This window comes from Lasiodiplodia theobromae, assembly GCF_012971845.1.
Source record: "Lasiodiplodia theobromae strain AM2As chromosome Unknown scaffold_9, whole genome shotgun sequence".
Classification (NCBI taxonomy): Eukaryota; Fungi; Ascomycota; class Dothideomycetes; order Botryosphaeriales; family Botryosphaeriaceae; genus Lasiodiplodia; species Lasiodiplodia theobromae.
In genome coordinates this window covers 1,041,272-1,066,529 of record NW_023336585.1, presented here as the reverse complement: position 1 = coordinate 1,066,529, position 25,258 = coordinate 1,041,272, and the positions used below count along the sequence as shown (strand labels likewise).

General features: G+C 55.9%; 8 protein-coding genes across 8 annotated transcripts; 3 read left to right on the top strand and 5 right to left on the bottom strand.

Annotated features, from left to right (window-relative positions):
• Positions 1-505: 505 nt before the first annotated feature.
• LTHEOB_3740 (Spindle pole body associated protein) lies at positions 506-3,349 on the bottom strand (the record flags this gene model as incomplete). Its single annotated transcript, XM_035512697.1, has 1 exon — positions 506-3,349. One exon carries the CDS (start codon positions 3,347-3,349, stop codon positions 506-508), a length of 2,844 nt encoding a protein of 947 aa, XP_035362828.1.
• A 1,333-nt stretch (positions 3,350-4,682) lies between these two features.
• LTHEOB_3739 (Succinate dehydrogenase cytochrome b560 subunit) lies at positions 4,683-5,338 on the bottom strand (the record flags this gene model as incomplete). Its single annotated transcript, XM_035512695.1, has 2 exons — positions 4,683-5,127; positions 5,247-5,338. The coding sequence occupies 2 exons, from the start codon at positions 5,336-5,338 to the stop codon at positions 4,683-4,685; spliced, it is 537 nt and encodes a 178-aa protein (XP_035362827.1).
• An 819-nt stretch (positions 5,339-6,157) lies between these two features.
• LTHEOB_3738 (WD repeat containing protein) lies at positions 6,158-7,461 on the top strand (the record flags this gene model as incomplete). The annotated part of the gene is made up of 4 exons (XM_035512694.1): positions 6,158-6,458; positions 6,513-7,029; positions 7,079-7,220; positions 7,270-7,461. 4 exons carry the CDS (start codon positions 6,158-6,160, stop codon positions 7,459-7,461), a joined length of 1,152 nt encoding a protein of 383 aa, XP_035362826.1.
• A 2,375-nt stretch (positions 7,462-9,836) lies between these two features.
• On the bottom strand, positions 9,837-12,456 carry LTHEOB_3737 (uncharacterized protein; the record flags this gene model as incomplete). The annotated part of the gene is made up of 3 exons (XM_035512693.1): positions 9,837-11,781; positions 11,835-12,136; positions 12,190-12,456. The coding sequence occupies 3 exons, from the start codon at positions 12,454-12,456 to the stop codon at positions 9,837-9,839; spliced, it is 2,514 nt and encodes an 837-aa protein (XP_035362825.1).
• Positions 12,457-15,528: 3,072 nt separating this feature from the next.
• LTHEOB_3736 (Ribonuclease III) lies at positions 15,529-16,470 on the bottom strand (the record flags this gene model as incomplete). The annotated part of the gene is made up of 3 exons (XM_035512692.1): positions 15,529-15,681; positions 15,756-15,988; positions 16,041-16,470. The coding sequence occupies 3 exons, from the start codon at positions 16,468-16,470 to the stop codon at positions 15,529-15,531; spliced, it is 816 nt and encodes a 271-aa protein (XP_035362824.1).
• A 219-nt stretch (positions 16,471-16,689) lies between these two features.
• LTHEOB_3735 (DNA damage response protein RTT109) lies at positions 16,690-18,588 on the top strand (the record flags this gene model as incomplete). The annotated part of the gene is made up of 1 exon (XM_035512691.1): positions 16,690-18,588. The coding sequence occupies one exon, from the start codon at positions 16,690-16,692 to the stop codon at positions 18,586-18,588; it is 1,899 nt and encodes a 632-aa protein (XP_035362823.1).
• Positions 18,589-19,052: 464 nt separating this feature from the next.
• LTHEOB_3734 (DNA ligase ATP-dependent) lies at positions 19,053-22,916 on the bottom strand (the record flags this gene model as incomplete). Its single annotated transcript, XM_035512690.1, has 2 exons — positions 19,053-19,816; positions 20,891-22,916. 2 exons carry the CDS (start codon positions 22,914-22,916, stop codon positions 19,053-19,055), a joined length of 2,790 nt encoding a protein of 929 aa, XP_035362822.1.
• A 737-nt stretch (positions 22,917-23,653) lies between these two features.
• Positions 23,654-24,546, top strand: LTHEOB_3733 (Membrane protein; the record flags this gene model as incomplete). The annotated part of the gene is made up of 2 exons (XM_035512689.1): positions 23,654-24,409; positions 24,481-24,546. 2 exons carry the CDS (start codon positions 23,654-23,656, stop codon positions 24,544-24,546), a joined length of 822 nt encoding a protein of 273 aa, XP_035362821.1.
• Between the last annotated feature and the right edge of the window lie 712 nt (positions 24,547-25,258).

Sequence of the window (25,258 nt, the reverse complement as noted above, 5' to 3'; positions counted from 1 at the left end):
TCTAACACTTACCCAGATGCCGGTAAAGCTAGGTGTTTCCTTTAGATACCATGGCCGTGTTCGACCAATCTAACTACTGGGTTCCCTATTGCCCCCTTAGATAAATCAGCCTCGAAAGTTCATACTCATCGGAAGGGATGCGGTATCGGTAGTCGCTGCAGTGTACTTGTTCAGTTTCTCCGGTAACTTGACCGTATCGACACATCTCATGAGAGAAAATCGCTAGACTGGAGAAAAATATCAGTCTCTTCTGAAGGCCCAGCTATTATGTTAGACAAGACGCGGACGTTAGCCACCGCATTGTCATTGCTAATGATACAGTACAAAATACCCTTCGGTCATGAGACATCAAGTGGCATGGAAAGCAAAGAGGCCGGCAAAGCGCTCTCCAGAAGCGCATGAAGTAAAAGGGGACAAGAAAAAAAAAAGAAGCTAAAATGGTATCACACAACCGCTCCAGGCACAAACCACCAGACCCATTGTCCCAGTCCGGTTCGCTACCAACCTACGCCTTCCCCCTCCCCTTCTTTTCCCCACCACTCTCTTTTCTCTCCACATACTTGTATCGGTACGCCTGCGGCTCGCCCTCGCCCACCTCCTCCCTCCCCCATTCGTGGAGCAGTGCGCGTCCCAGAGCTCTCTTCTCCGCGGCAAGCGCCTCGACCTTTCCGCGCCACTCCTTCTCGCGCGCGCGGACGAGACGGACCACACGCTCGTCCATGGCGCGGTTGACTTCTGCAAAATCTTCCCTTAGCGCGGCCGACTCCTCGCGCGCACGCCGGGCATCTTCCCGGGCCTCTTTCGTTGCCGTGGTTGCATCGCGCAGCGCGCGGCGGAGGAGCTCGAGTTCGGATGAGCGAGGGGACGTGGTGTTGTCATCGCCATCGTCGCGAGATCTTATGATCTCCTCGGCAGCGTCTGGTGAAGGGTGGTGATTGGAGGGAGAGGTGGACGAAGATGCAGCAGCAGCAGCACCAGAGGAGTCCTTCTTCCGCTCTTCGACCTGCCTCCTCAACCCCTCCACCTCCTCCTTCAACCCCTCCAGTGCCCTCCTCAATCCAGCCTTCTCGATCCGCTCTCCATTAAGCATCGTCTGCGCCTTGCGCACCGCTGTTTCCGCCCTCTTCCGCATGTCGCCCACCTCTGACTCCTTCTCTGTAACCTTCCGCTCAAGCAACACCTTCGCCTTCCGTTCCGCTGCCCTCACCCGCTCCTCCAACATCCTCTCTGCATCGCGTCGCGCTCGCTCCGCCATGTCCGTGTCTGCCTCGTGCTCCCGCGCCACCTCCTCCAACCGCCGACCCCTCTCCTCCACCAGCTCCTGCGCCCGCCCCAGCTCGGAGCGTAACACGCGTGCCCCCTCCCGGGCTGTATCTGCAGCTCGCCGCATTTCGTCTGTCTCGCGCCGCGCGAGCGCGAGTTGGCTTTGCAGCAGTTGCAGGTTGGCCTCTAGATCTGCAATCTGCTGTCTCGACCGCGCGAGAAGATCATCCGTTTGTCTGCGTTCGTCGGCCAGGCGCATGGAATCAGATAAGGCGGCCTCAGGAGAGGACGTACGCGCTGCCTCGAGTTGCGACTGTGTCGTGCTGAGTCGCGCCTCGAGCTCGGCGATGCGGGCATCTGATTCTGCCTTTTGCTGGGTGAGTGCTTGATTAATAGCAGAGGAAGGAGTCGCATGAACTGAGGTCCCCTCGGAAGCTTGCTGTTGCTGCGACGACTCTAGCTCCTTGATGCGCTCTTCGAGTGTTGCAACTTTGGCGTCGTTGCCGGCACGTTGCTGTTCGAGTTCCTGCTTGCTGGCCTCCTTAACGGCGTCAAGTTCGGCTTCTTTGCGTGCTAGCTGCGCCTGGAGCCCGCTCTCTGTGGCTGCTAGACGTGACTCAAAGCTTGACTTGACAAGGGCGAACGATGCTTTCTGCTCCTGCACATCCTGCTCATAGCGTTCCTGCGCAGTGGCGAGACGCCGTTGCCAGTGCTCTTCTAAGTCTTGGGCGCGCTCGTCGTACTGCGAATTGAGGTCTCGAACGCGCTGTTGCTCATTTTCGCGCGCTTCATCGCGCTCGTTGCGGGTGCGTTGGAGTTGAGACTCGAGGTTGGCGATCTTGGCTGTGAAGTCTCCGCATTGCCTTTCTAGCTCGGCCTGTAACCTCCTGATTTGTGCCCGAAGGTCATCGACATCTTCTTCGGAAACTTTCCTTGGGGTGTATCGGGGATGATTCCTCAAAGTCGGTCGAGGCGATGCCGTGCTTATGCTCTCCATTCTCCGCTGCTTCGGTAGCTTCTCCTCGTAAGCTCCCAACCACACCTCCGGACTTTTGCCTATTCCATTTCTCGGGCTCGGCCTTGCGCTCAGTGGCGGCGTGTCTTCGTGGTCCTCGACCGTTGGCTGCAACCAGCTGGCTCTTTGTACAACGGACGGTGTCCGCCTTTCCGTCCTCCACTCACCCTGCGCTAGTGCTGGCGAGGCGCTCACACTCCTATACTCCTCCTCGACGCCCTCGTCCATGCTCGACAGTATGTCAATCTGCTCGTCGATCGACCCCGAGCGACTGCGCTCACCACGGTCACCGTCGTGCTCATCGGCTGTCGAGCCGGGTTGGCTGGTTGGCGGCAGAAACGTATCTTCGTCCGAGATGACATACCCGTTGAGATCCCGCATCGCTGCGGCCGCGATCTCATGTGTATTTTCGTTCTCGCTCTGCCTGTACTCGAAGGAGCCCTCATGCTCTCCCTCTTCCTCCTCGCTCTCTTTGCCCACGTCCCCGCCTTCGCCTTCGCCTTCCGAATCGCTGACATGATCGCGCTGCGTGTCAAAACTCTCAGTCGGTGTCCTCGTCGGCGGTAGCGTATCATCGTTGCCCACCACACCCTCATTCTCGTCATCGCCTCCATCATCCCGCTCAATGCGCCCTGCCGCCGTTGCCGGCGTGGCACCGGGATCAGCATTTGCCACCTTCTTCCCTCGTTGCTGTTGCGCTTGCGGCGGCGAAAACTTTGATCGCATCCAAAACTCCATATTTTGCGTGAAGTCGCTCGGACCGTCTACATCCTCGCTCCTCAGCGTATCGAACGGCTCCGTGTCGTCAAGTGTCAAGTCATCGTCGTGGTCGGGATGCCCGCCGCGACGTCTCCCGCCGCCGCTGCCGCCCACTAGCGCGTCGAAATCGATGCTGTACGCCGTGTTATCGTCGTGGTTATTCTCATCGTTTCCCTCTCCCTCTCCCTCTCCCTCTCCGTCCTCATCCTGCGGAAGAAACGTCTCGTCGATCTCGCGGTCAGCGGTCGGAGAACGGACGGGCGACGACGAGACGTCGGATGCTGCTCTTCTGGTATTTGCGGGGGCGGCCATGGTAGCGAGGTCGGGTTGGCGATGGGCGGCGCGCTAAACGGACGTTCCGACAGCGTGAGAGGGATGCTGGCGGGCAACGAAACGATGCGGTGTGCGCAGTATATTTACGTTGCGCGAGGGCGCGCGCGCCCTCGAGAAAGCCGCGGAAGTTAAGCCGAAGGATTTCGGGCTTCGCTGAATCGGATAGGCGTATGTATCGCGGTTTTCCTAAAGCTAATTCATGGCATCGGTTTATCGGATCCTTAGCAATGGATTTCTTCCGTCGGACAGAAACGGGCGGCAGAGTGGTGGCAGAAGAGACGAGAAGATGTTGTGGATTAATGGTGGATTGTTTTTGTTTTGGGGCGGAAATCGGACGTCCGGGCGCCCAAAATCCCGTCGCACAGGTGGAGGGAGAGAGACAAGCGCGTCCTGCGCGCGAACCCCCGCGGACCGAGCCGCGCGATCACGCGTCAGATCTTAACTGCTTACGGCGCAGGTACCGATGCAGGCGTTGGTACCTTTTCGCCCCTGCCAATTGCACAGATTGAAGCGATTGGATGTCTATAAAAGTATCTCACAGTTGAAAGGTCTGTTTGTTCAAGGAGTTATCAAGACTCGACGATCATCAAGGTCGGGCCAGGGGGGTAGCTCAACCGTAGTACAAATCACTGTGGCACGGTGTACACCGCCTAATGCAACCAGCTCCCAGACAGGGTTGAAGTGATGCACAAAAGATACGGCAAACAACTCGCTCGCTTCTACATCTTGGCAATGATATCAGTCACGCCATTCCAAACGTCTGTTGCCGCAATTTAAATGCTTGCTTTTGATGGCAAACATGGGTGAGTTCGTACCAACTAGTTCATAGGTAGTCCTTCTCCTCCCAATTGAATGTGTGTCGATGCTCTGACTTATTTGCTCGTCTTTCACTTCGTCATCGGACTCTCCGTGAAACTTCACCAGCTACTCCAGACAACGTACGGTTGACTCTTCTGCTGGGAGACTACAACTATCATGCCCAAAGAGACGAGCGCAAAACCTTGGTCAACTACACACACCCCATTCAATCGTATTATTGAGTCTGTTCTCAACTGATGCTTTGAAAAAGGTAATATTGCTCCATTTCCCTACCAACGCAGCATGAAATCGCTTAATCCAGGCACCTGTTTGCCGGAGTCCAGCGAGTCCCTCTAGATTTACACGCCCAACTTTGTTCAAAAACCACTTCCACCGGAACTCATTCAGTCTACCGCCGCAGCCTAAATGGTATCCCGATCTTCGTCCATCCTTCTTTTTCATTGAGCCTTACGTTCCCCTTGCAAATCAAGCCTCCCATGCTCTTACCAAGCCTCTAGTTACCGTAGAATGCCAGCGCCAATGTCGACACAGCGGTAAGGCCAACGACGGTCCAACCGCTCTGGATGACCTTCTTGTTGCTGATGCCGATGGCCAAATCCCAGGCAAGATGCCTGAGGCCGTTGAACGAGTGGAAGGTGAAGGTGAAAGCAGCGAGGGACTTGAGGCCGACCTTTACGGCGATGGGCCAGGCGGCGACGGCGGCAATGAGCGACTGCGACTCGAGGTGCCAGCCGGTGAGGGGGGCGATAGCGTAGGCGGCGAAGAAGGCGTACATGCCACCCGAGACGACGCAGCCGGTGATACGGTTCAGAGCGGAGGCGTACCAGGTAATCTGCGGGCGGTAGATGGCAAGGTGTGGCGAGACGGGGCGGTTCAAGCGCTGCTTCTCCAGAATGTAGTTGCTCTCGGCGGCGGGGATGTTCTGGGTCGCGACGGGCCTGGGGAAACGGGGCGAGATTGGTTAGCTTTGTCTTGCCAAGAAGGTCTGAGCGGCCATGAGGAAGTGGGCAACAAGCACAGAGGCATTGGCGATGGTTACGGGCACGGGTGGTGGTACCTCGACTGCATCAGGATCCCGGCGGGTGCAGCGATGGCGCGGGGACCGGCAGCGCGGCGCAAGGACGCCTGGAAGGCACGCTGAGCAAGCATGGTGGCGGACAGGAGACGGGAGCGCAGTGGTGGAGCGGAGAGATGCGGCGGCTTGCGATGCTCGCGATGGGTTCGGCTTAGCAGGAGCAGCGAAGTCGTGCAGCAACAATGATGGGATGGCTGCTGGACGAGCGGCCAAGACCGGGCGGCCATGAGCGTTCAGCCGAGGATGAGCGGCCAATCACAGGGCCGCTGATGAGAGCCGGGAAAACGGCGGCAACGGGTCGCTTCTCGCTTCGCACGTGCCGCCAGTACAAAAAGCTGAGCGCGCGGCCGCTGCCTCTCTCCTCGCCATGGGACCTCAACACCGCCTCTGGACGCCTTCGGGAGAGTGAAGCCAGGCAGTCGGTCGCCGCGACGGGCGTCATGCCAGTCATGTGCGGCCATTGCGAGTGTCCCTAGAGGGACAACCCGTCGTTAATCGCGCATTATAATCCATCCAATGGTTAAGTGCGTTTCATATCAGGGTGACATGTACGCTGAGAGGGCAAATATCTGTTCGCCGGTGGAGAGGCTGTCTGCTTCGCTAGCACGGAGGACGGCCTGTCCTGTTGGTGCGCGGGTCGGTGGCGGGAGAGGCCATGTGCATGTCTGGGGCGCGGGGCACGGATGAGCAGCAGCTCAGCAGCTTCACTAATCAGCCGTGTATATACATGCTAGATGTCGTGGCCCATGAACTGTTCCTGCCTGCCTTGCTCGCTGTATGGTCGTTGGTGAACAACAGAAGCGTGCAGAGTGTAACGCCCTCCGAAGCTGAAAAATTTTCCAAGCTCCGTCATCTACCTTAATTCAACCACATCCTACCGACTGCGTGCCAAGATGAGGACCGCAAAGCTGGTCGCCGAAAGTGACCTGTCGCTCCCAAAAGACTCATACATATACTCTCTGAGGCAAACAAACTCGTTTCTCACAGCCTTGTCATCCGATAACTCGATACGCACATTTGACCCCAAGACCCTACAACTACTCCCTGGTGGAGTTATAGGCAGTGCCCACTCGAGTGTCACCTGCCTGGAGACGTACAGTGAGGATGGAAATGTCCTGGCCACCGCTGGCCGAGATGGCCTGGTCAAATGCTGGGACCGCCGCACCAAGAAAGCTGTTATGGAGTTTCGCGTCCGTAAGTATGAGAAGAGATATTGCGCAATTTCAATACTAACGTACATCCCCGCAGCAAAACCACAAGGTCTGTCCGCCCTCGAAGTAAGCTCTGCCCACCACGCCATCATTGCCGGTACTGAGCTCGAGGACCGCGGGCCGGGCGACTCCTTCATCTATGCCTGGGACGCACGCAACGCCTCCGCTCCGCGTCTCACTCTGCCCGAGAGCCACACCGATACCATCACCGAGCTCTCGCTGCATCCAACGAACCCGTCCACCCTCCTTTCGGCCAGCACCGACGGCCTGGTCAGCATCTTCGACCTGACGCAGAACGACGAGGACGACGCCTTACGCCAGGTCATCAACCACCGGTCTGCCGTGCACCACGCCGGCTTCGCCTCGCCTACCGATGTCTACGTCTTCGGCACTGACGAGACATTGGCTTTCTACCAGTACCAGGATTCCGACGACCCGAGCCCAGAGCTAACGCCAGTCAAGATTGGCGATGTGAGGGAGAAGTTGACTTGCGAGTACGTCGTCAACGTCTATCGCAGCGCCGGATCGAACGTCGTTGTTGCTGGCAATCACAGGTATGTACTCTTCTATGAGCAAAATGACCAAGTGTCTAACTTCATACAGCGAGCAACGACTGGATCTCCTCCCTCTCCACAACCCCCCATCCGGGAAGCCGCTTGACTACTCCTGCTCTCTGGAAGATTGCCTCCGCCTTCCGGGTGCCCATGGAGAGGAGATCGTCCGCGACGTCTTCATCGATTCTCAGGTAAGCACCGTAGTCTCGATCGCAATGTATGCCATTAACAATGGAATAGTCATCCACGATATACACATGCGGCGAAGATGGAAAAGTCCGCTCCTGGCGCGCCGAAGGCTTCGGTGGCGAGCAGGCCGAAGCTGAAGAAGAAGAGGTAGAGGAGAAAAAATCCGCCAAGGAAAAGAAGCATAAGGACAAGCATAAGAAGAAAGACAAGGACAAGGGCAAGGACAGGTACAAACCTTACTAATCTCCTTTCCGCACTGGGAAAAGCATGTAGAGCATCAAGGTTGCGCTTACGAGCTCCATGGTTGACCCATAGCGGCTTACAAAAGAAATCCGGCCTTCCAAGCCGGCATCACCGGAGATACTGCATTTTGTGTTCGAAACAAAAGGCGGAAGCAAAAACATCGCAAACACTCTGATTACATGGGTCTTTGAATAAACTCACATTGACCTCCGGAAGTTTACTTTAACCATCCATGCGGGAAATATGTGGCGTTTTGAACAATCCATAAGAGGGCTCAAGGCTTCTGCAACCCGTCGTGCATTTGGCCAGGTTGGCAATAGGATCTAAGTGCCTTGGCGAATTCGGTCTTTCCTATCTTTCTCCGCCGACTCCGATATCAAAGTAGTATGCGGAAGTAAGCGGCCTTCCAAATGAGGGGAGCCCGAATACGTTGTCACTTTCCTTTTGCAAATAACATGACAAGGAAAAGGTTCTTGGTGAAAAGAAGCTCGCTGCAGCAAATAGACTAGCCACATGTCCCGTACAGTGATCAGCGGTGGTATGACGCACTGCAATTTACCCGGGCGCTTCAAGCATAAAGCATCAACACGAGCTTCGACCGACGATCATCCTTCGCAAATCCCAATGGTTCCCCAGTTTTTCTGAAACACCTTCCTTTTCTCACTGCCCGTGTTCCGATGCTTCCCATGAATAAGCCGCCAATCAAATTCCAACAACTGCCGGCGTGGTCCTTGCTTGAGTCGGAACTATAATCATTACCATGGCTTCGAATTCTTCCATTGTCGCACCTCGCTTACAATTATGGACCACTCGGCCCCCGGAATGACGTAGTTATCATTTCTCGCGCATGTGTTCACTGAGGTGATGATCGCCACACCATTACGCGCTGCGCGAATGCCGAAGGTGATAGACTTTGTCACTGGCGGAACATAGAGAATAGTAGTAACAGTTAATTTAAACACTAGTCGTACACGCTCAAACTGCCATAGAAAAAAAAACATTGCAATGAATGCTTCGCCTTTTGTTTCCTTTTTTTTTTTTTCAGAAAAAGAGATCCCTGTTTTATCCATTTCTAAGTAGAGAACGGACCGAACCGAACCAGGCAGAAAGATATGGGCCACAACCAAAGAAGAAGAACCAGAGTTCATCGAACGTGGACCCTGACCCTGACCCGGTAAATGACGGAGAAGGGGACCCAAAACCTTGTCCCGAAGTCACAACCACACCAGAGGGACCCTGCGTCCCTTCTTCCCACGGATCATGGTTTCTCTAAATCATCCAGTACCCTGTTGAGCAGAGGATTTCGAAAAGTTTAAACCACGGATTAAAGAACAGAGACTACAAGAAAGAATACGATACGGCACAATCTCATTCTATATAGTCTGAATAGCTTCTAACCCTGGTCCCATACAACAGAAGTCTTAGCGAATAAACGGACTGGATACATAGCAGCAAGATCATATAGTAAAGATTGACACATAGTTGTTCTAGAGCGCAAGCTCTTAAAGGGAAAGGATTGTGAAATGTAGTTGTCATTTATTTCTTCGCCCGCGACCAGTCACAAGGAAATGATCACAAGTAAATAGATTCCTTCAGAAAAAAACAATCTTTCGCTTGCTTCAAAGCTGCGCTGATATAACTCGCTCATGCTACCGTTTCTCCCATTTGTTTCCTCGCTTACTACCAACACCACGACCAACTCATCCGCTATCGGACGTCCTTGGTTCTTTTTTGCTCCTCTCCCCAGCTATTCTCATTGCCATGCACAAGGAAGAAAGGAAGAAAAAAGAAAGCAAATCCAACCCAGCTCGAAGTAACCAAAGACACACAGCAAAGACCTTTAACCCATCATGCGAAAATAAAGGCAATATTCCATCCCCTTACCTCTCCTTCCCTTATACAAAATCTACTAATAGTCTGAAAAAACCAAGGAATCTTCTCAACTGAAGACACTTGGCCTGTGGGTAGTCCATGCTGCTGGTACTCGGCTTCGAATGGTGGAATGCGACGTGGAATAAGTGAGGGGAGTTAAAAAAAAATAAAAAAGGATCATTACGCCATGGAACGCCGAGATGAGTGATCGATGCCGAGCCGTACCATGAGGATGTGTACAGAGAACAAGAAAAAAAAAGTCCGCGGATTTTGGCGCGCTATTCGCAAATCAGGCCGAGAGGAGAAGCAGGCAAAGTGTCGGGTGACATTGTTGCCTCCGAAGATCGGGGTGTCGGAAATTGAATGCCTCATAAGGATGGTTGGCTGTAAAGAATCCGAAAGACGGCCTTAGCGTGCGAGGCGTCGTAATGCATCCAACACATTGCTGCTTCCGCCACAAGCATCCGCGCAAACGATACGTTGAACATCGAAAATCATGTCTCTCAGATCTCACCCTGCTGGATCCTCTTGACGGGATGCAGCAGCATGCCAGGCAGACACATGCGTCCGCCTACCATCGGCTTTTCCGAGTCTCTGTTGTCGCTGCCACCGACCTTGACGCGCTCGCCGCCCTGGCCGTGCTCTTCCTCTTGGCCGCCGACAATCTTTTCGGGCTCGCCCCACTCGTGAATCTTGACCTTCCAGCCCAACCATCTCCTGTAGATGTCCTTGGGGAAGCGCGAGCTGAAGTACCATGACCAACCGTAGTAGTTGTGTTCGCGGTCGCCGTTGTAGGGAGAGTCGGGGCCCTCAGACCAACCGATCGGGTTGAAATCACCGTCCAGATTGGCGTTGAAGATGGCATCGATGTAGTGCGGCGGCCAAACGCGGTCGAACCAAATGGGCTGAGGCGCATAGACAGCCTTGAGACCGTGCTGAAGTGCGACAGTCGCGGGCCACATTTCAGCCTGCATGCAGCGACCAACCTTGTTCTCAATGTGCATCGTGTGCAGCATGCGCTTGCTGAAACGTGCGACCGTGTTGATGAAAATACGGCGAGGAATGGTGACGAAACGGGGGTCCGTGTAGGCGTTGTCGTACGGGTCAACGCTGAAATCAGGGTGGAGGCCCGGAATGTAGTTCCAAATCTTGTCGCGGTAGGACCAGAAAGTGCGGACAGGGTCGAACATGGGCAGAAGAGTGATGAGGTCTGCCTCCTCACCAACACCCCATTCGTAGTTGTCGGCAGTCATCTCGTGCGGCGGCATCGGTCCCACCGGAGTTTGCACCGGAGAGTAGGGCTGCGGGCCCCAGACAGGGCTAGGAATAGAACCTGAGCTCCAAGACTCCTCGACAACCTGGTTGGTGTCATTGAAGTAGGTCTCGTAATCGCCGTGAAGACCGGGGATGTAGTAGCGCTTGTTACGCTCCCAGAGGTACTTCCGGGGCGAGTTCCTGGCGAAGTCCTGAATCTTCGAGAGGAAATGGTAGTGCTGGCCCGTGTAACGAGCATCAGTTTCCCAGTTCCAGACGTAGTCGAACTCTGGGTGTGTCTTGCTGAACCACTGGACGGGCATGAACTGGTGCCAGTACACCTGCCAATCAGTAACCTCGGGATAGGCTCTCTGGCAAATGTCCTCGTTCCAAAGGATAGAGATGCTACGGAGTTCGGTGGGAACGACCTTCTTGAGCATGTCATCGTAAGCCTGCGGGTCGTCGAAGATGGGAACGGTGCGGTCCTTGACGTTCACGAAGAGGAACACCTGGAATTCACCGCCGGAGAAGAGGGAAGTCTCCTGGATCATGGCACGAATGGCCTGGAGATCATTGTCGGTGTAGGTGTAACCTTCCCAAGTCCGAATCAGGATGGCAGTGCGCGAATGGTACTTCTGTGTCACCTCTCCTCCTGCCTGCATCTCACGAGAAGTGAGTTCGGTGCTGTACGCCGAGTTGCTCAGCGTGTCGACGTCCACTTCCGGGATCTGGAGACCAGGCTGCAGATTGGTCTCCTTGGTGCGAGCGTGAGGGGCGTAGCGCTGGTGGTTGCGCTCAACGCACTGGTTCTGCAGTTTTCCCCAGTTGACCTTGCGCCAGATGACCTGCTGTTCCTGAACAGGCTCCCAGTCGGGCAGATCGTACTCGTCGGCGCCGAATCCATAAGCGCCGTAGCGGCCATAGCGATCAAAGCAGATGTTCGCATCCAGGCCCAAGCCCTCAATCGTGCCGGTAGAGGGTTTCGGGAAGTGGCTCGAGACCTCTGGGTAAGCTTTGACCAAATCCAAGTAACTCTCGTTGAGCGGCTTGCCACGTGGGCCCTCGCACGCCACATATTCGCCATTCCACTGCTTCTTCCAATCGGGGCTGTTGTACTCCGGGTACGGAAGGTAGGGCTTCGGCTCTGTGGCCTTCTTGAGAGACTTGACGCCCTGTGTGTAGTAGCCACGCTCACTTTTTGTCTGTCATTATCTTGGATTCATCCCAGATCGGGGCGGAGTACTTACGCAGGGAAGGCCTCCCATCTGTTGGGGTCGTAGTCACGGGTAATGTAGTCCTGGTAGGCCGGCCAATGCGAGGGGTCGGGGTCGGGGCGGCTCCAGACGAGCATCTTGTTCAAGTACTGGCGCATGTTCGAGACGGGCGACAGCTTCTTGGTCTGCGTGATGGCCGATTCCTTGCTCGTCTTGATGACATCGTGGAAAACGTGCCAGCTGCTGCCGGACTTGGAAGCCGGAGTCGAGGCAGGCTCAGCGGCACCGGTGGCGGTTGCGGGGATGAGCGAAGTCGAGGTCTTCTCCTTGAGAGCCTGCGGAGCTGTCAGCGCTGGCGGCGGGCAGTCGAAATAGGGTTGGAACTTACTGCCGAAGAGGGGAACGAGTAGTGCTGGTGCCATTCCCCGTCGGTGTCTGCCGCCGCGTCCTGCGCCGGCGACGAGTCTCCGGAGGTGAGATGCTCCTGTGGCGGCTCCGCGGCGTACTTCTCGTTCGAGACGGTGTTCTCGATCGGCACGATGCGGTCGTCGAGGTAGTTGGAGGCGAAGGAGCTGCGGAGGGACAAGAAGAGCAAGCAGACGGCAATGAAGACCACAAGGACCAGCTTGCGCGGTCCCACGGCCGAGACTAGCATGCTGGGCAGGTGAAAATATGCAGATTAGGATCTCGTAGTTGCGTGAGAAGAGAGCGTACGCAGCCGGCGGTCGGCGCGATATCAGACAGGTCGGGGGTCGGTCAGCGCGGAGGTCCTCTAGGCCAGCATATCGGGGCAGCGCGGAGTCTGGCGGAGGGCTGGGCGGACCGCAGTCGAACCTGTGCAGCGAAGGGACAGGTGTTGGAGAGGCTTGCGCGCAGGGATTCGGTTCGGGGGCGTTGGCGGTTTTTCTTCAGCGGCGGCGTTCGAGGAGCAACGCTGGCGCTGCTTGGGGGGCACCAGGGCCGAGCGCCCTCGCTGTATCAAGGCGCCCAAAAGCCCTGGATCCCAGCAGCACAGGGCAGGTCTAACGCGGCGCGTTTCGACCGCCGGACTGCCGCCCGCCATTGGCCGGCATCGCGCCCGCGGGTCGGCTGCACCAGCTGTGCCAAACGCGTCATCCGGGGGCGCTGCACGATGTGCCTTACAGACGCCGCGGCACCACTGCTCTCTCCCTCGGCGGCCGTCTACCTGAGGCAACGCGACGCAGGGCCGCCTCCCGCGCCGATCCTGCGTTGCTATCAGTCGCCAGACCACGATCGTCAGGAGGGCCCGCAACGGTGTCCAATCCCCATGTTTCCCGCCCCTCATGTCCACCGCTTCGCTGTCGCTCGCTACGGCTGCGCTGAGATTTGGATAAACGTCGCGCCCTGCGCCATTGGTCGCACCGGTCCCAGCCCGGCTGCGCTCCTCCCGCCGTCCCTTTTCACTCGGTCCGCCCCTGGCCGCCGTTTCGGCTGGCGGGCCCGCTGCAATTTTGTGTTGCCCGGCGGCCTGCCACCGACACATGCTGCAAGGAGCGCCGCGCTGCTCGCGAGGGGAAGAGATCGTCGACGGCCAGCATGCGTTGTGGGAAGCGGTCAAGCTTTGCGCTGCGCATGGACGCGTCCGCCGCCGCCGCCGCCATCATGCTCCGCCGCGCTGCGGCTGGTACGGAGCGCTGGGCAGCTGAAATGGCATCCACGGGAGTTGAGCTGGGCGGCCCCAAAGCTCGCCGCCACTAGAGCCGCGTCAGGTTGCTGTCAGACTTTAGCAACGGCTGGCCGGCTAAAAATGGCCTGCACAACAGGCAATTGCTATCGTAAGTATGCTGACTGCCCGGCCCGCCCATCGAAGCTTCTTGCGCCTTCCCGCGCAGATCGCCTCCATTTGTGTGCTCCCAGCCCGGACGAGTCAAATTCCTGCCCACAGCGGAAGGTCTGAGACAGGGCCGGCGGGGCCCTCCTCGTGTTACTCACCTCACAGCGACGGCCCGTCGGCGACGTGTGATACTGCTCTCCCAAGAATGCTGCCATTGGACCGGATCCGCGCCAGACACAATGCCGCAGGTTGATGACGAGAGATTGCGCACCACCACCGGCACGCATTGGGCCGCCGAGGGCGTTTGCATGCGAGCAGGATGATCAGACTCAGCGGACAAGCTCATTTGAAACCTACATCCGGCGCGTGGGCGGTGGTGTACCGGCTGCTTATTCTGGTCCTCCTCGCCCGCCCGTCCCCTGGCTTCGCGCCCATGCGGGCTCCTCTGCTGCATGTCAAGTTGAAATAGGCAGCCACCCTATCGTGGCTCATCATGCTCCTTGCTTGCGTGCTCGCCCCCCGGCCGCGCCAAGTCGGTCCCGGGGCCCTGGTTACTCTCCGATAACCGTTTTTGTGCTTGACTGGACACGCCGCTTATCAGTGCAAGGAGGAAGGTTGGCTACTACTACATTTTCCGTGTTGCCGTGGCTAGACGACTTCTCCTATCTCAACAAGACGAGTACGTGGTGCGAATCTCGGGTGGCTGCAGGTGGCGTCTGGCGTGGCAGCCTGAGGCTAGCGCTGAATATCTATTAGGAGTAAACGAGATAGCACTCCGGATCCAGGGTCATTGAACCTCCCACGGGACGGCCAATGTCTGTTGAGTTGTTCGGACCCTTCGCTCACCGAGAAAAAAAAAGTGCCCTGCAAATTGCCGGTGGTGGGCTGGCACACGGCACCCTGAATCGCAATATAGAGGCTTCCCGTATTTCCCTTGCCTTGTTTGATGAGAGGGGACCTCGTCTTAGCGAAGGGCCTTACATGGTGGGTTATGGTAAACGATCGCTAGTCTGATTCACCACCAAGACACCTCTATGGCAATGCCAAGGGGCAGCCACCAAATGCGATCGGCAGACCGGAAAATGATGCGGCGCCCGGCGTCTTTGCGTGGCGTGCGCTGTTGATGTCGTGAGTCTTGATCGAGTCATTCTCCGCTGGGCTTGAGGTCAAACGTACGGGCATCGTGATGCGCTGATCCCATTGGACCGAAGTTGAAACGATGCTGGCACGTTGAAACATGTTCCAGGGTCGAACTCATGAGGGCATTGGACAATGCCGTGCGGGGCTCAGAATCAAGCAATTTGGACTTCTAGAAACTATCGGAGACAGGGAATCCATCGGCTACTCCGCCGACGAGCACGTTTTGGACTGAGCTTCTCGAATTGCGCTCGGGACCATTCCAATTCCCACTTTGCATCATACTATCAATCTCGAACTTGCTAGCCCAGAAACCGGGAAATGCTAAGCTTTGGCTACGCCCGGAAGTGATCGGTAGGAGCGGGGATTTTATTGCAGCTCCACTCAGGATCGCTCCACCGCGGTGGATGGAGTAGTAAATCTGAAGCATAGCCGAGCATTGCACTTGGTGTTGAAGGATGCGCATTGACCCCCAGCGACACGCGGTCATCGTCCTATATCAATGTATTCGCGCCAACTTTAAACATAACGGTGTTCAGTAGTAAAGGGGGATTCTAGTCCAAGTATCGTTGCGGCACCAGCGGAGTGACACTGCCTGGATTCTAGATCGCAGCCTGCTTGATTGGAGTGATTTCTTTGGCTTCAAGACAGAAGACGTAATCGCCGAACCAATCGAATGTCTGCATATACTTCTAAAGCAGTACCAAGGATGCGCTCATGACTCCATTTTCTTCCAACCAACCCATACTTTCCCGTGACTAAATGTACATTTTCTATGGTACAACGCCGCACATCTCAGCGCTTGGAGATGCCAAGAGGGATCAGTATCCTGTCCTTAACTGTCCTGTTTGCAACCTCACCGCCCTTCTGCATCGCCAGCGCACCGATGATGGCGTACAGAGTCTGCGCAAGAACGACATCTATACCGGAGCCTTGAAGGTTGTCCGCCTAGATTCATCCAAAATAAGTCAGCCGGTCCCGATGTCATTTGTACGTCCACAGAGCAGTTGCGCTGCGCTCACCTTCTTCGGTCTCCACCGCATGACAGACTCGAAGCCGTATTCTCTAGCCAGACCGGCCAGCCTGGTCTTGGACAGGAACTCGTCTTTCGATCTCGAAGAAAGATTTTGAAATCCGTTCAGCAAATTATGCTGAAACGGCTCGCGGCCGTACGGATCCGCCTGGCGTCCGCCTACAGGGCCTCTAGGCATGTTCAACAGTGCCAGGGATGTTTGGAGCTCAACGATACGCTTTCCTACACCACTCATTAACCAATTGATCGTCATTGCGCGGGGTTCTCCGCATACCCAGATAGGCCAGCCGGTCGTTGAAACCTCGCCTTCCGTGATCGAAACTCTTGTGCGTCACCGCCAGCCACTTGATCTCCTCGGACAAGAACGTGTCCCCATGCCCGCCCAGCATACGCGTGTAGGCATCGTCGAGCTTGCGCGGATCCTCATTGACCTTCCATTCGTTGCCCGGCTTGATGGGACGTAGTCTAACGGGCGCCGTCATTGCGCGGGGCGTCTGCTTCCATCGGGGTACATCGACCAGGTCCGGTGCAGGCATGGGGTCATGGAGCCGCGCAGGAGCGGCATAGTGACGGACGGGTGCGATGGCGGTGGTGGACGACGATGCTGCGACAGCTTGGGCGGACGGCTGCGGCGAGCGGGCGGAGCGGCGGACAGCCGACCTGGCGGCGCCAAGCAGAGGCCTGAGAGGGGTTTGCGAGGCCATTGGGACGGTAGGCGCAACAGCAGGGCCGGTGGTGAGCAGCCGCGACGGGGTGGAGCGCGTGAGGCCGGGCGGGCGTCGTGCACTGTAGGTCAAAAAGTTCGGCGATCGTTTTTCGCCGATGTCATGAACCCTGGGCGGCGCCAAAAGCCCCCAGCTCCAACCCCAGCTCCCGGAGCTCTCCCTTCGCTTTTTCTTTTTCTCCTCCACTTTCACCCCAACATGGCGGACCTCAGCAGTGCTTCGCTGGGCGACCTTCTGGCCGAGGCACTGCCGCAGGGCGCCAAATTCACTTATTATCATATTTCAACACCGCCAACCAAATGCGGCGCCATCTTCTCAGCGCCGCCAGGCGCGCGTTCTGAACGCACCTACTGCGAGTCTCACTTCTTGAACGTGTCAATCACGCCAGATGACGAGCAGCAGCAGAGGGACCATAAGGCAGCCGGCGAGGTCTTGGTTTTTGCTATCGAAGTGTTAATCTATACAACATCGCATCTGACAACCATCTTCGTGTCCAAAGCAGACTCCACCGGCTACCTATCGCTGCTTAAGCTTCCGCGCACAACCTCCTCGCCGATCCGCGCCATCTCCACTACCTTTGTGTCTTGGCTCGTCAAGCATCGTCAGCGGCCGGCCACGCGCCTTGTTGTCTCGCTCTTCGCACGCGCCCAGGATCAGTATCTCTTCCCCGGGAGCATCGAGAACACGAACAAACATGTCGCCGACGACACAGCGCTGGTAAAATGGTGGTGTAAAGTGCTGGACCCAGTGCTCCGCGCCTACACACCCGAGGCGTCCGGCAAGCCTCACTCAGACCCAGTCGCACAGACTACCGCCCAAGGACACTTGATAATCCCTGGCTTCGAGCGTAATGATACCTTGCGCTTCTTTCCGCCCAGCGTACGCACCGATCCGCCTGAGCAGAAGCGCTGGAAGCACGGCCACCCGCTGCTCGATATCTCACGGCATCCCTCTGCGCCGCCGCGCTGCCTGATCCCGCACTTCCCTGACGACCCCAAGTCGCGCTACATGGACGAGCTGGACGACGAGCTGCCCGATGGGGGCAACGCCTCCGTCACGAGCCCCAGCCGTGGGACCGGCCAGTGGCGGAGCGTACGAAGCTTGGAACAGTTTTGGGAGATGATGTCGTTCCGGCAGGAGTGCTCGTCCGGGCGTCTGGTCGGCTTCATCTGGGTCGTATTCACCCCCACGGATGTCGATACCACGTCCGATGCTTCAGACGACGCTGATGCCGTAGCGTCGGGCCCGTCCGGCCAGCCGCAGGCCATTACAAACTCCCTCGCCGAGATGCTCTCTCAGCCTCCGACCACTCCTCCAAAGAAGGACAAGAAGTCCTCCTCCCGAAACTCCTCCCACACGCCTCGCCGCCGCTCCAGCAAGCTCACCGGCCCCATCATCCCCCGCCTCCCCCGCATTAAATCTAGTTCTTCCCAGACCTCCAACCCTGACAACACGGCCGCGACATCTGCTTCTTCTACCGCCACGCCTTCCTCATCCTCCGTGCCTGAATCATCGCGCTACTATGTCTGGCCTGCGCACTCACGTGGCACGCTCGTCGTTGATGAGAAGGACTACAAACGTGCGACCGACCTCCTGCTCCACCACAACTTTGCCGAGCGCGTCATCGCGACGGTCAGCACTCGCCGGTGGATCGAGGAGGTGGCTGTACTAGGCTCGAGAGGAGGAACCACGGGATGGGGCGTGGTCGTCGTGGGGCGGAACGCTGCTGCCGTTGCTGCAATCTCTGCGGGTGCCGCGGAGCACGGAAGCGGTGTTGGCAATAATGGGGCGCAGACGATAAACACGCTGAACACGTCGATGGTGCGGAAGAAACGGAAAGGCGGGGGGACCGATGCGGACGCAGTGCAGCAGCAGCAACAGCAGCAACCGTCGCCGGATGATAAGGCCGCCGCGGCGGCGGCGGGTGGTGTCAATGTGCTGTCTGCGGGGCTAGTCAGGAAGAAGCCGAAAACGGATGGTGATGGTATTGCCTCTCCCGCTGTTGAAAATGTCGGGCCGGCGGAAGCAGCTGCTACGGTTGCTGAGCCGGTGAATGTCTTGAGCAGCAACTTGGTTAGGAAGAAGCCGAAGGCGTGAGCGTGAAGTATGTACTTCGCTTTTTTATTTTTTATTTCCTGCATTGGCATTTTGGTAGGACTTTGATTAGACGTCCACATCTTTTTTATCATACACCCCCTTTCATTTTTCTTCCTTTCTTCCATTCTTTCAAATATTGGTGGTGTTAAAGAATTGGAGGATTGATCGATTGAATATTCTGCATTTTGCGAGGAGTTTCGTGTTTGGGAGATGAGATATACCTTGGTACCAGATTTCATGGTAGCCCACTAGTTAGGAAAGGGATTCCCCCAAAGTCTGCCGACGAGAACGATCGAGAATGAATGGCACACAGCTTTTGATTACCGCAAATTCAATATAGAAGTCCGTGACCCTCTTGCTCAATTAAGAAGGATATGTCAATAATTCTACTTCGTGAAGAGGTATGTATGTGAAGAGGTAAGTATGCAACCGAAATAGAGTTAAGTCTACCCTCACCTCGAGTCCTAATCCTCGCTCACCTCAACCCCACAAACCCCGACAAATCTCTCCCTCCAAACCTCCCTCTCCCACTCATCGTCCCGCTTTCCGCTACCGCAATCTCCTTTCTCCCCTTCGACGCCCACCGCCAGGTCCTCCAAAACCCTCCAATCAAACATCCCCACCACCTCAGTTCCACCCGAGGCGCCAATAACCCCTTCCACCATCCTCTTGGTCTCGGCGCACTCCTTTCCCCTCGCTGGTTCGACCAGAACGACCTTGTCATACCCCGCATACGCCTGACTCTCGCCGACCGTGCTGCCCTGAGTATCATACCGCTTCGGCACACCGTCGTCATCGACATCGCCGCGGCGCCAGTGCTCGATATCGTCAATGACGAGGGGGGCGTGGGGGGCGAAGTACGTTGTCAGGGTTTGGTGGAGCGGATGTCCCGGCAGTCGGAGAGAGGGCGCGAGGTAGATCACGGTTTGGGTGAGGTTGTAGGGTATGGGGAGGAGTGTGGAGGGGGCGGGAGGTTGTACGGTGATTGTCGTGAGGGCGGAAGTACAGCCGGAGGCGGAAGACTGGTAATGGTTGGCGGAGATAGGAGTCGTAATGGTGCCGCTGTCGCTGCTGCCGTTGTTTTCTTTGTTGGTCGAAATTAGTGTGGGCAGGTGTGGGCGGCCGTAGACAGCGGAGAACCACTTGGGAATCTTGCGCGGGATGGCGTCGATGGCGAAGTCATCGACGGAGCCGGTGGCGGGGCGTTTCAGTGCTCTCCCAGGACTTGCTGTGAGAACGTGTGAGCCTTTCGTGGCCTCTTTGTCGATCGCTCTTGCTTTGGGTTGTAGTGGGATGTTTTCTTTGCTGCGTGTAATTACAGTCGGAGTATGCAAGGGCGACGAAGATGGTGGACTTGCAGGCAGTCGTGATGAGGCTATAGCCAGGGCCTTTTCTTCATGCATCGGCTCATTTGGCGAGGACTTCGGGGGTGTTGGCATAGGGTTTGGCGGAAGCCTGAATGCTGAAGCATCGGCAGAGCGCGACCGCGAAAGGAATTCTTCAGGCTCGGTGGTACTCTCAGTGGAAAAAGTCATCCTCAGGGCGCGTTGTCTTGCAATAATGTCTTCGGCATCTTTCCGCTGCTGTGGAGATATCTTGGTCATTGCACCCTTCAGAAAGGCTGTACTGCGAGGACGTGCAAAGACGGAGCTGGAATGAACACTGTGAGGATATTCGTGCGGCTGTGTATCTTCTTGTGAGGGTTTGTGTCCGTCGAAGATATTCTCCTTCATGCGTTGCTTCCTCAATCCACTGGTCTGTTGATGTAAGCTCCTTGCTTCTCGCTCTTCGTAGAATGACATTTGTTCAGGTATATCTTCATCTACAATAATATCTTTATTGCAATCAGATCTCTCCGTCAAGACCCTCGCAGGTGACTCCTCGATAGGGGGTCTGAGCAGATGTGGTTGCAGCTGTCTCGGACGCAGAGTGTTTTCGCTATCTTGAGACGGAGATTTGCTGATGTCCGCACATGTTCGCGGCCTCGTCCTGGATCCTAGGCTTGGCACTTCAGTGGAAACCTTATCTGGGGCAGTAAGTCTTCTCCTTGGTGGCGATATGGAGGGTAGTGGCTGCCGGACGATGTGCTTGTTCACAGATGCCGTGCTTGACGCAGAAGGTTGCAGTCCCTGTGACTGCTTGAAGACTGTTGCAAGGCTTGGAGTGCTAGGGCTGTAAGTACGACCAACGCTTTTGAGGGTCGCTAGTGGGGTGGTATAAGAGCCCCCTGACCGAGGTGTTGTGGCTGTCTGCCTCGAGTTGAGACTATTCCGCTCACGCGATCTGCTTATCTTTGCCATACAATATTGAACCTTTTGTCTGATATCTTTCGACTCGCCGTCCGAAGGGGCCTCTCTTGCTTCACGAGCCATTTGGGCAAGCCCTTGCATAGTGACACAATCTTCCCATGAACGGTCCGTGTGGGTCTTGAGAATGCGCGGATGCCGTAGCATGTGGAAGCCTTCGTTCGGCGGTTTCTCAAAACCACTTCCAAGGACCTCGACGACCAGTGGCTCCGTGAATACAACGGACGGAAGGGGATTTTTGCCGAACTGAATGGCAAAGTGCTCGATCGCTTCATCATTATCGAAGTCCCTGCAGTGAAATTGACCAACCTGGTTGAGATAGTCAAGCTCCTTTGCAGGGATGCAGTGCGTTGCTTTGATGATTGCCACGATCCTGAATCTGGGTCTTGCCTGGTACGAACAATCGTCATCAACTAGACATCCCAGGTAAAAATTTGTCCACTTCAGGTTGCGCTGTCGACACTTCTGTGCTTCGTGCACATCATAGCTGGCTGCTACAATCGCAAAGTCTGCTTGGTCTTTGGAGCCACCCATATCAGTCATGTAGTCCTTCTTGAGCTTGATGAAACCCCTGCACCAACTACCGGTCTCGTCCCTGGCAAGCGGAAAGAAGGGACCATTCGGCTTCAAGATTAGACCTTCGCACCGGTCAAGCAAAGCGGCGCAGAATTGATGAAACATGCTTTTCCTAGCTGCAGGCTCCGAGAAGTCCAGAGGTTTCCACTCCACCGTCTTTGCTCTGCCATCAATCTTAGTGATGATTTCAGAAAGCCGTTTTCGTCTCCTTGAGTGCGGCAAAGTCATTGTTATCTCGTCATCCACGAGAAGTATGTCAAAGTAGAAAATCATGAGGTTCTCGTATGGATGCGGCTGGGAGTCCTTGTCGGTCCCAAGAAAAGAGCCCGACCTTGAGACATGCTTTCTGATCTTGTCAAAATCCATGACTTTGTTTTCGACTTGGTTGAACACAACCATTTCGCCCAGGAGGATGCATTTAGAATCAAACCGGCAGTCGGCAGTGTCTATTCTCAGGCTTTCTTTGATTGCGGGAAGGAGGTCTTTCCGGTCCCTAGTGGCATCTTTGCCATTTTTGGAAAAGATCTGGATGCGATCTTTCTTGGTCAGGTCGACGTGGATCTCGCAAAACTCTCCATCATACTTTCGCTCGATGACCCAAGTGGCATCGCCAACCATTTGCAGGCAATTTTGCATCGATCGGGCCTTGTACCACGTGGGTCTGCCGATTTTGACACCAACCTTTGGTCTAAGGTGCAGGGCTGCTTGTTCGAGCATGAGCTTCTGGGATAAGGGGTCCGGCTTGGCGTGGTAACGGGCCAGCGGCCCTCTGAGTAGCATCATGGCGGCGGCAAAGTCGTTCTGGAACTTCAGCAGCGGCGGGAGCAAGAAATGGAATTCCCCAAGCACAAGCTGCTCATCTAAAACCACACGGCCATAGTCCTTGAGGAATAAGCGGATGAACCACTTCTTGTCTCGTGAATGGATGCGTAATAGGATGTGGGTGAGGATTTGCTGGGGTAGGTCTGCCGAAACGTGCTTTTGCACTGCTGGGCTGGAGAAGCGAACTTGTGAGGCAATGTCGTGAAGGCCACGATCGACTTCCTCGACAGTCAAGGCATCGCCTCTGGGCAATGGCTCGCTATCGTGGATTTTCTCGATCCTTTCCAGGCATGCGCCAAGGTCTCCTCGGCCCGGCTGCTTCCAGGCGCCCAGCTCTCTTATCTTCTCTGTCCTGTAGTTAAGACAGCGTGCCACCAGCTTCTCCAGCCTGGGGGCCTTGATGCTGTAGACGCGATCGGTACGCGCCTGTGGGAACAAGGTTGAGAGGAGGGCGGCGCCATCAGTTTCGGCTTGGTCAATGTTCTTCCGATGCTGTCGGAACCAGCGTTCAATGGTGGTACGCAGGAGGGTGCGCTTGCGGTCGGGAAGGTGGGGCGGGTCACGGCATTCGATGTCCTCGATAGCCTGGAGTAAATCGCATATCCAAGTGAACCGGAAAGGCATTTTGAGGTAGGTGGCAAAGAGCAATGGGTATCCAAGAAAGAAAAAGGCCCAAGGAAATGGTAAACAAAGAAATGGGATAATTAAAGTGCTAGGTGGGTATCATGCCAAAGGAGAAAGAAAAGGCGTTATGGCCGTCACATCGACCTGTGCAGCGCAGGCCTCAGGCATTGGAGGTGACGTGCGTTGTGGTGGTGACACAGATGGACGCGAAGGGTGAGAGGGTGGGGCAGAGAAAAGACGCGTCGTCTCTGCCGGGCAAGAAGCGCGTGGTCATGTGCTTTGACGCTCGGACTGAGAACTGGCGTCGATTCCTGTACCACCTTCCCGACACATTCTGCCACTTCGTTATTTCCGGTCTCGAACCTGCGTGAGACATTCGTCGCCGTGCATGCCCGGTTTGATTAGGCGTTCCGTACTTGCTGTCAACGACACCCATCACCTGATCCGTCTCACTGGACATCCTGATCTGTTTTCCTCTGCATCACTTACTAACACACAACCCATTGCTGTCAATGCCAAGACTGGCGAGCTGCACACCTCGTGGAATAATGCCACAACGGTGGGTGATGGCAGCATGATGAAGGATGATGACGGGAAGGATTCGGACTTCAGCTGCCGCCTTGCCGCAACAGGCAGCGGCCTTTAAATAGAGGGTACGCCCACCCCGCTTTCGCTATTGAGGACTGCCGCTTGCATCTCCACCAACACCAACCTCGCCGCGGTTGTCGATCGCAATCATGTCGTGGTTCACCTCCTTCTTCAAGGACCGTGACTTGGATCTCATCCAACGAGGCTCCTACAAGTCTACTCCGGGCGGCACCGCGCTCTTTGTCGGCATCCGCGCACTAGACCCCCTCCTCCAATATGGCATTCTCGCCCACGGCGTAGGCTCCAATCTCCTCGATGCCGTCGGTCTCGGCGCCCGCCCGCTACCCCTCGCGCCGTTGCGCACCGGCGTCCACCTCATCGACGCGCTTAACCTGAGCGCGCCACGGCTGGCCCTGCTCTCTATGGCTGCCGGCTCCGCCATCAAGCAGATCCATTGGCTGACACGCCTCTCGCGCGAGGAGTTCCCCGTGCGAGCAGCCCTCACAGTCGGCATCTTCAACACCGTCGTTAACAGCATCAACACGCTCGCCTTCTGCTCTGCCGTGCTGACTACCGCTGCCCCACCCCACGACATCAGTGAAAGTAGCCTTGCCCCCTCAGCTATCGCCGGTGTCGTTCTCTATGTCGTCGGCATTGCCATCGAGTGGATCTCTGAAGTGCAGCGCGCCCGCTTCAAAGCCGATCCCGCCAATGCGGGCAAGCCGTACACGGGCGGCCTGTGGAGCCTGGCCCGCCACATCAACTACGGTGGCTACTCCCTCTGGCGCGCCGGCTTCGCCATGACTGGCGGTGGCTGGGCCATGGGTGCCTTTTTTGGCATCTTTTATCTCTGGGATTTCGCCACGAGGGCAATCCCGGTCATGGATCAGTACTGTTCGGGAAGGGTAAGTGGTGTAATTCTCATCAACATCGCTGTTCTTGATTCTGCTGTCATTCTCACTAACAATGCGCGTAGTACGGCGAGGATTGGTTGAAATTCAAGTCCCGGACGCGGTATCAACTGTTGCCGTATATCTACTAAGTTCGAGCACACTACGGCTCTTTGCTAATTTCGTTGGTAAGAAAGGTGGGGAGAATTTGAAGAAGCACTGAGTGATTGTAACTGTACCGTCATACATCTCTTAGTCGGGAAGTAAAGTGCGTTCATTGGAAAGGACAATGTACCCGAATCAAGGAATAGCCCATCATTGTCAATATCGATGATTAGTAACATGCAGCAAGCTTTTGGGTATATTACCTGATATGCTAAAGAAGGAACCATGAAGCAGAAGGTAACGCCGTTCTCCACACGGACTGAACCAACTACCGGGGATAATGTCCTCTACTTTCTACAAGAAACCGTGGTAAGTGCCTGAAGTTCCATCGGATCATATGCACGCTATGATGTACAGAAGTACTAGGTGCTGGCATCACTCCCCAGTGGATTCTTCTCCAGAACATGCCGAACCGAGAATAAAGGTTGTAATGATTTCTCTCACGCTATTAGTCAGACAGGAATGCAGGTGGTCGGTCAGCCAGACCGAACGGTCCGTTTGTGCCCCCTGTAGGTACAACAAAGGGACAACAGCGTCTGCCAGATGCAATAGAAATAAAGATTATAATGACCGCATCCGCTGTAGAGGATATATGCTCCCACCGATTGACTTATCATGGAGTGCCCTAGTGTTCACAGTCCCATTCGCGCTATTGATCTTACTACAACCATGAACAATGGAAACCAGCCGCAGGAAAAG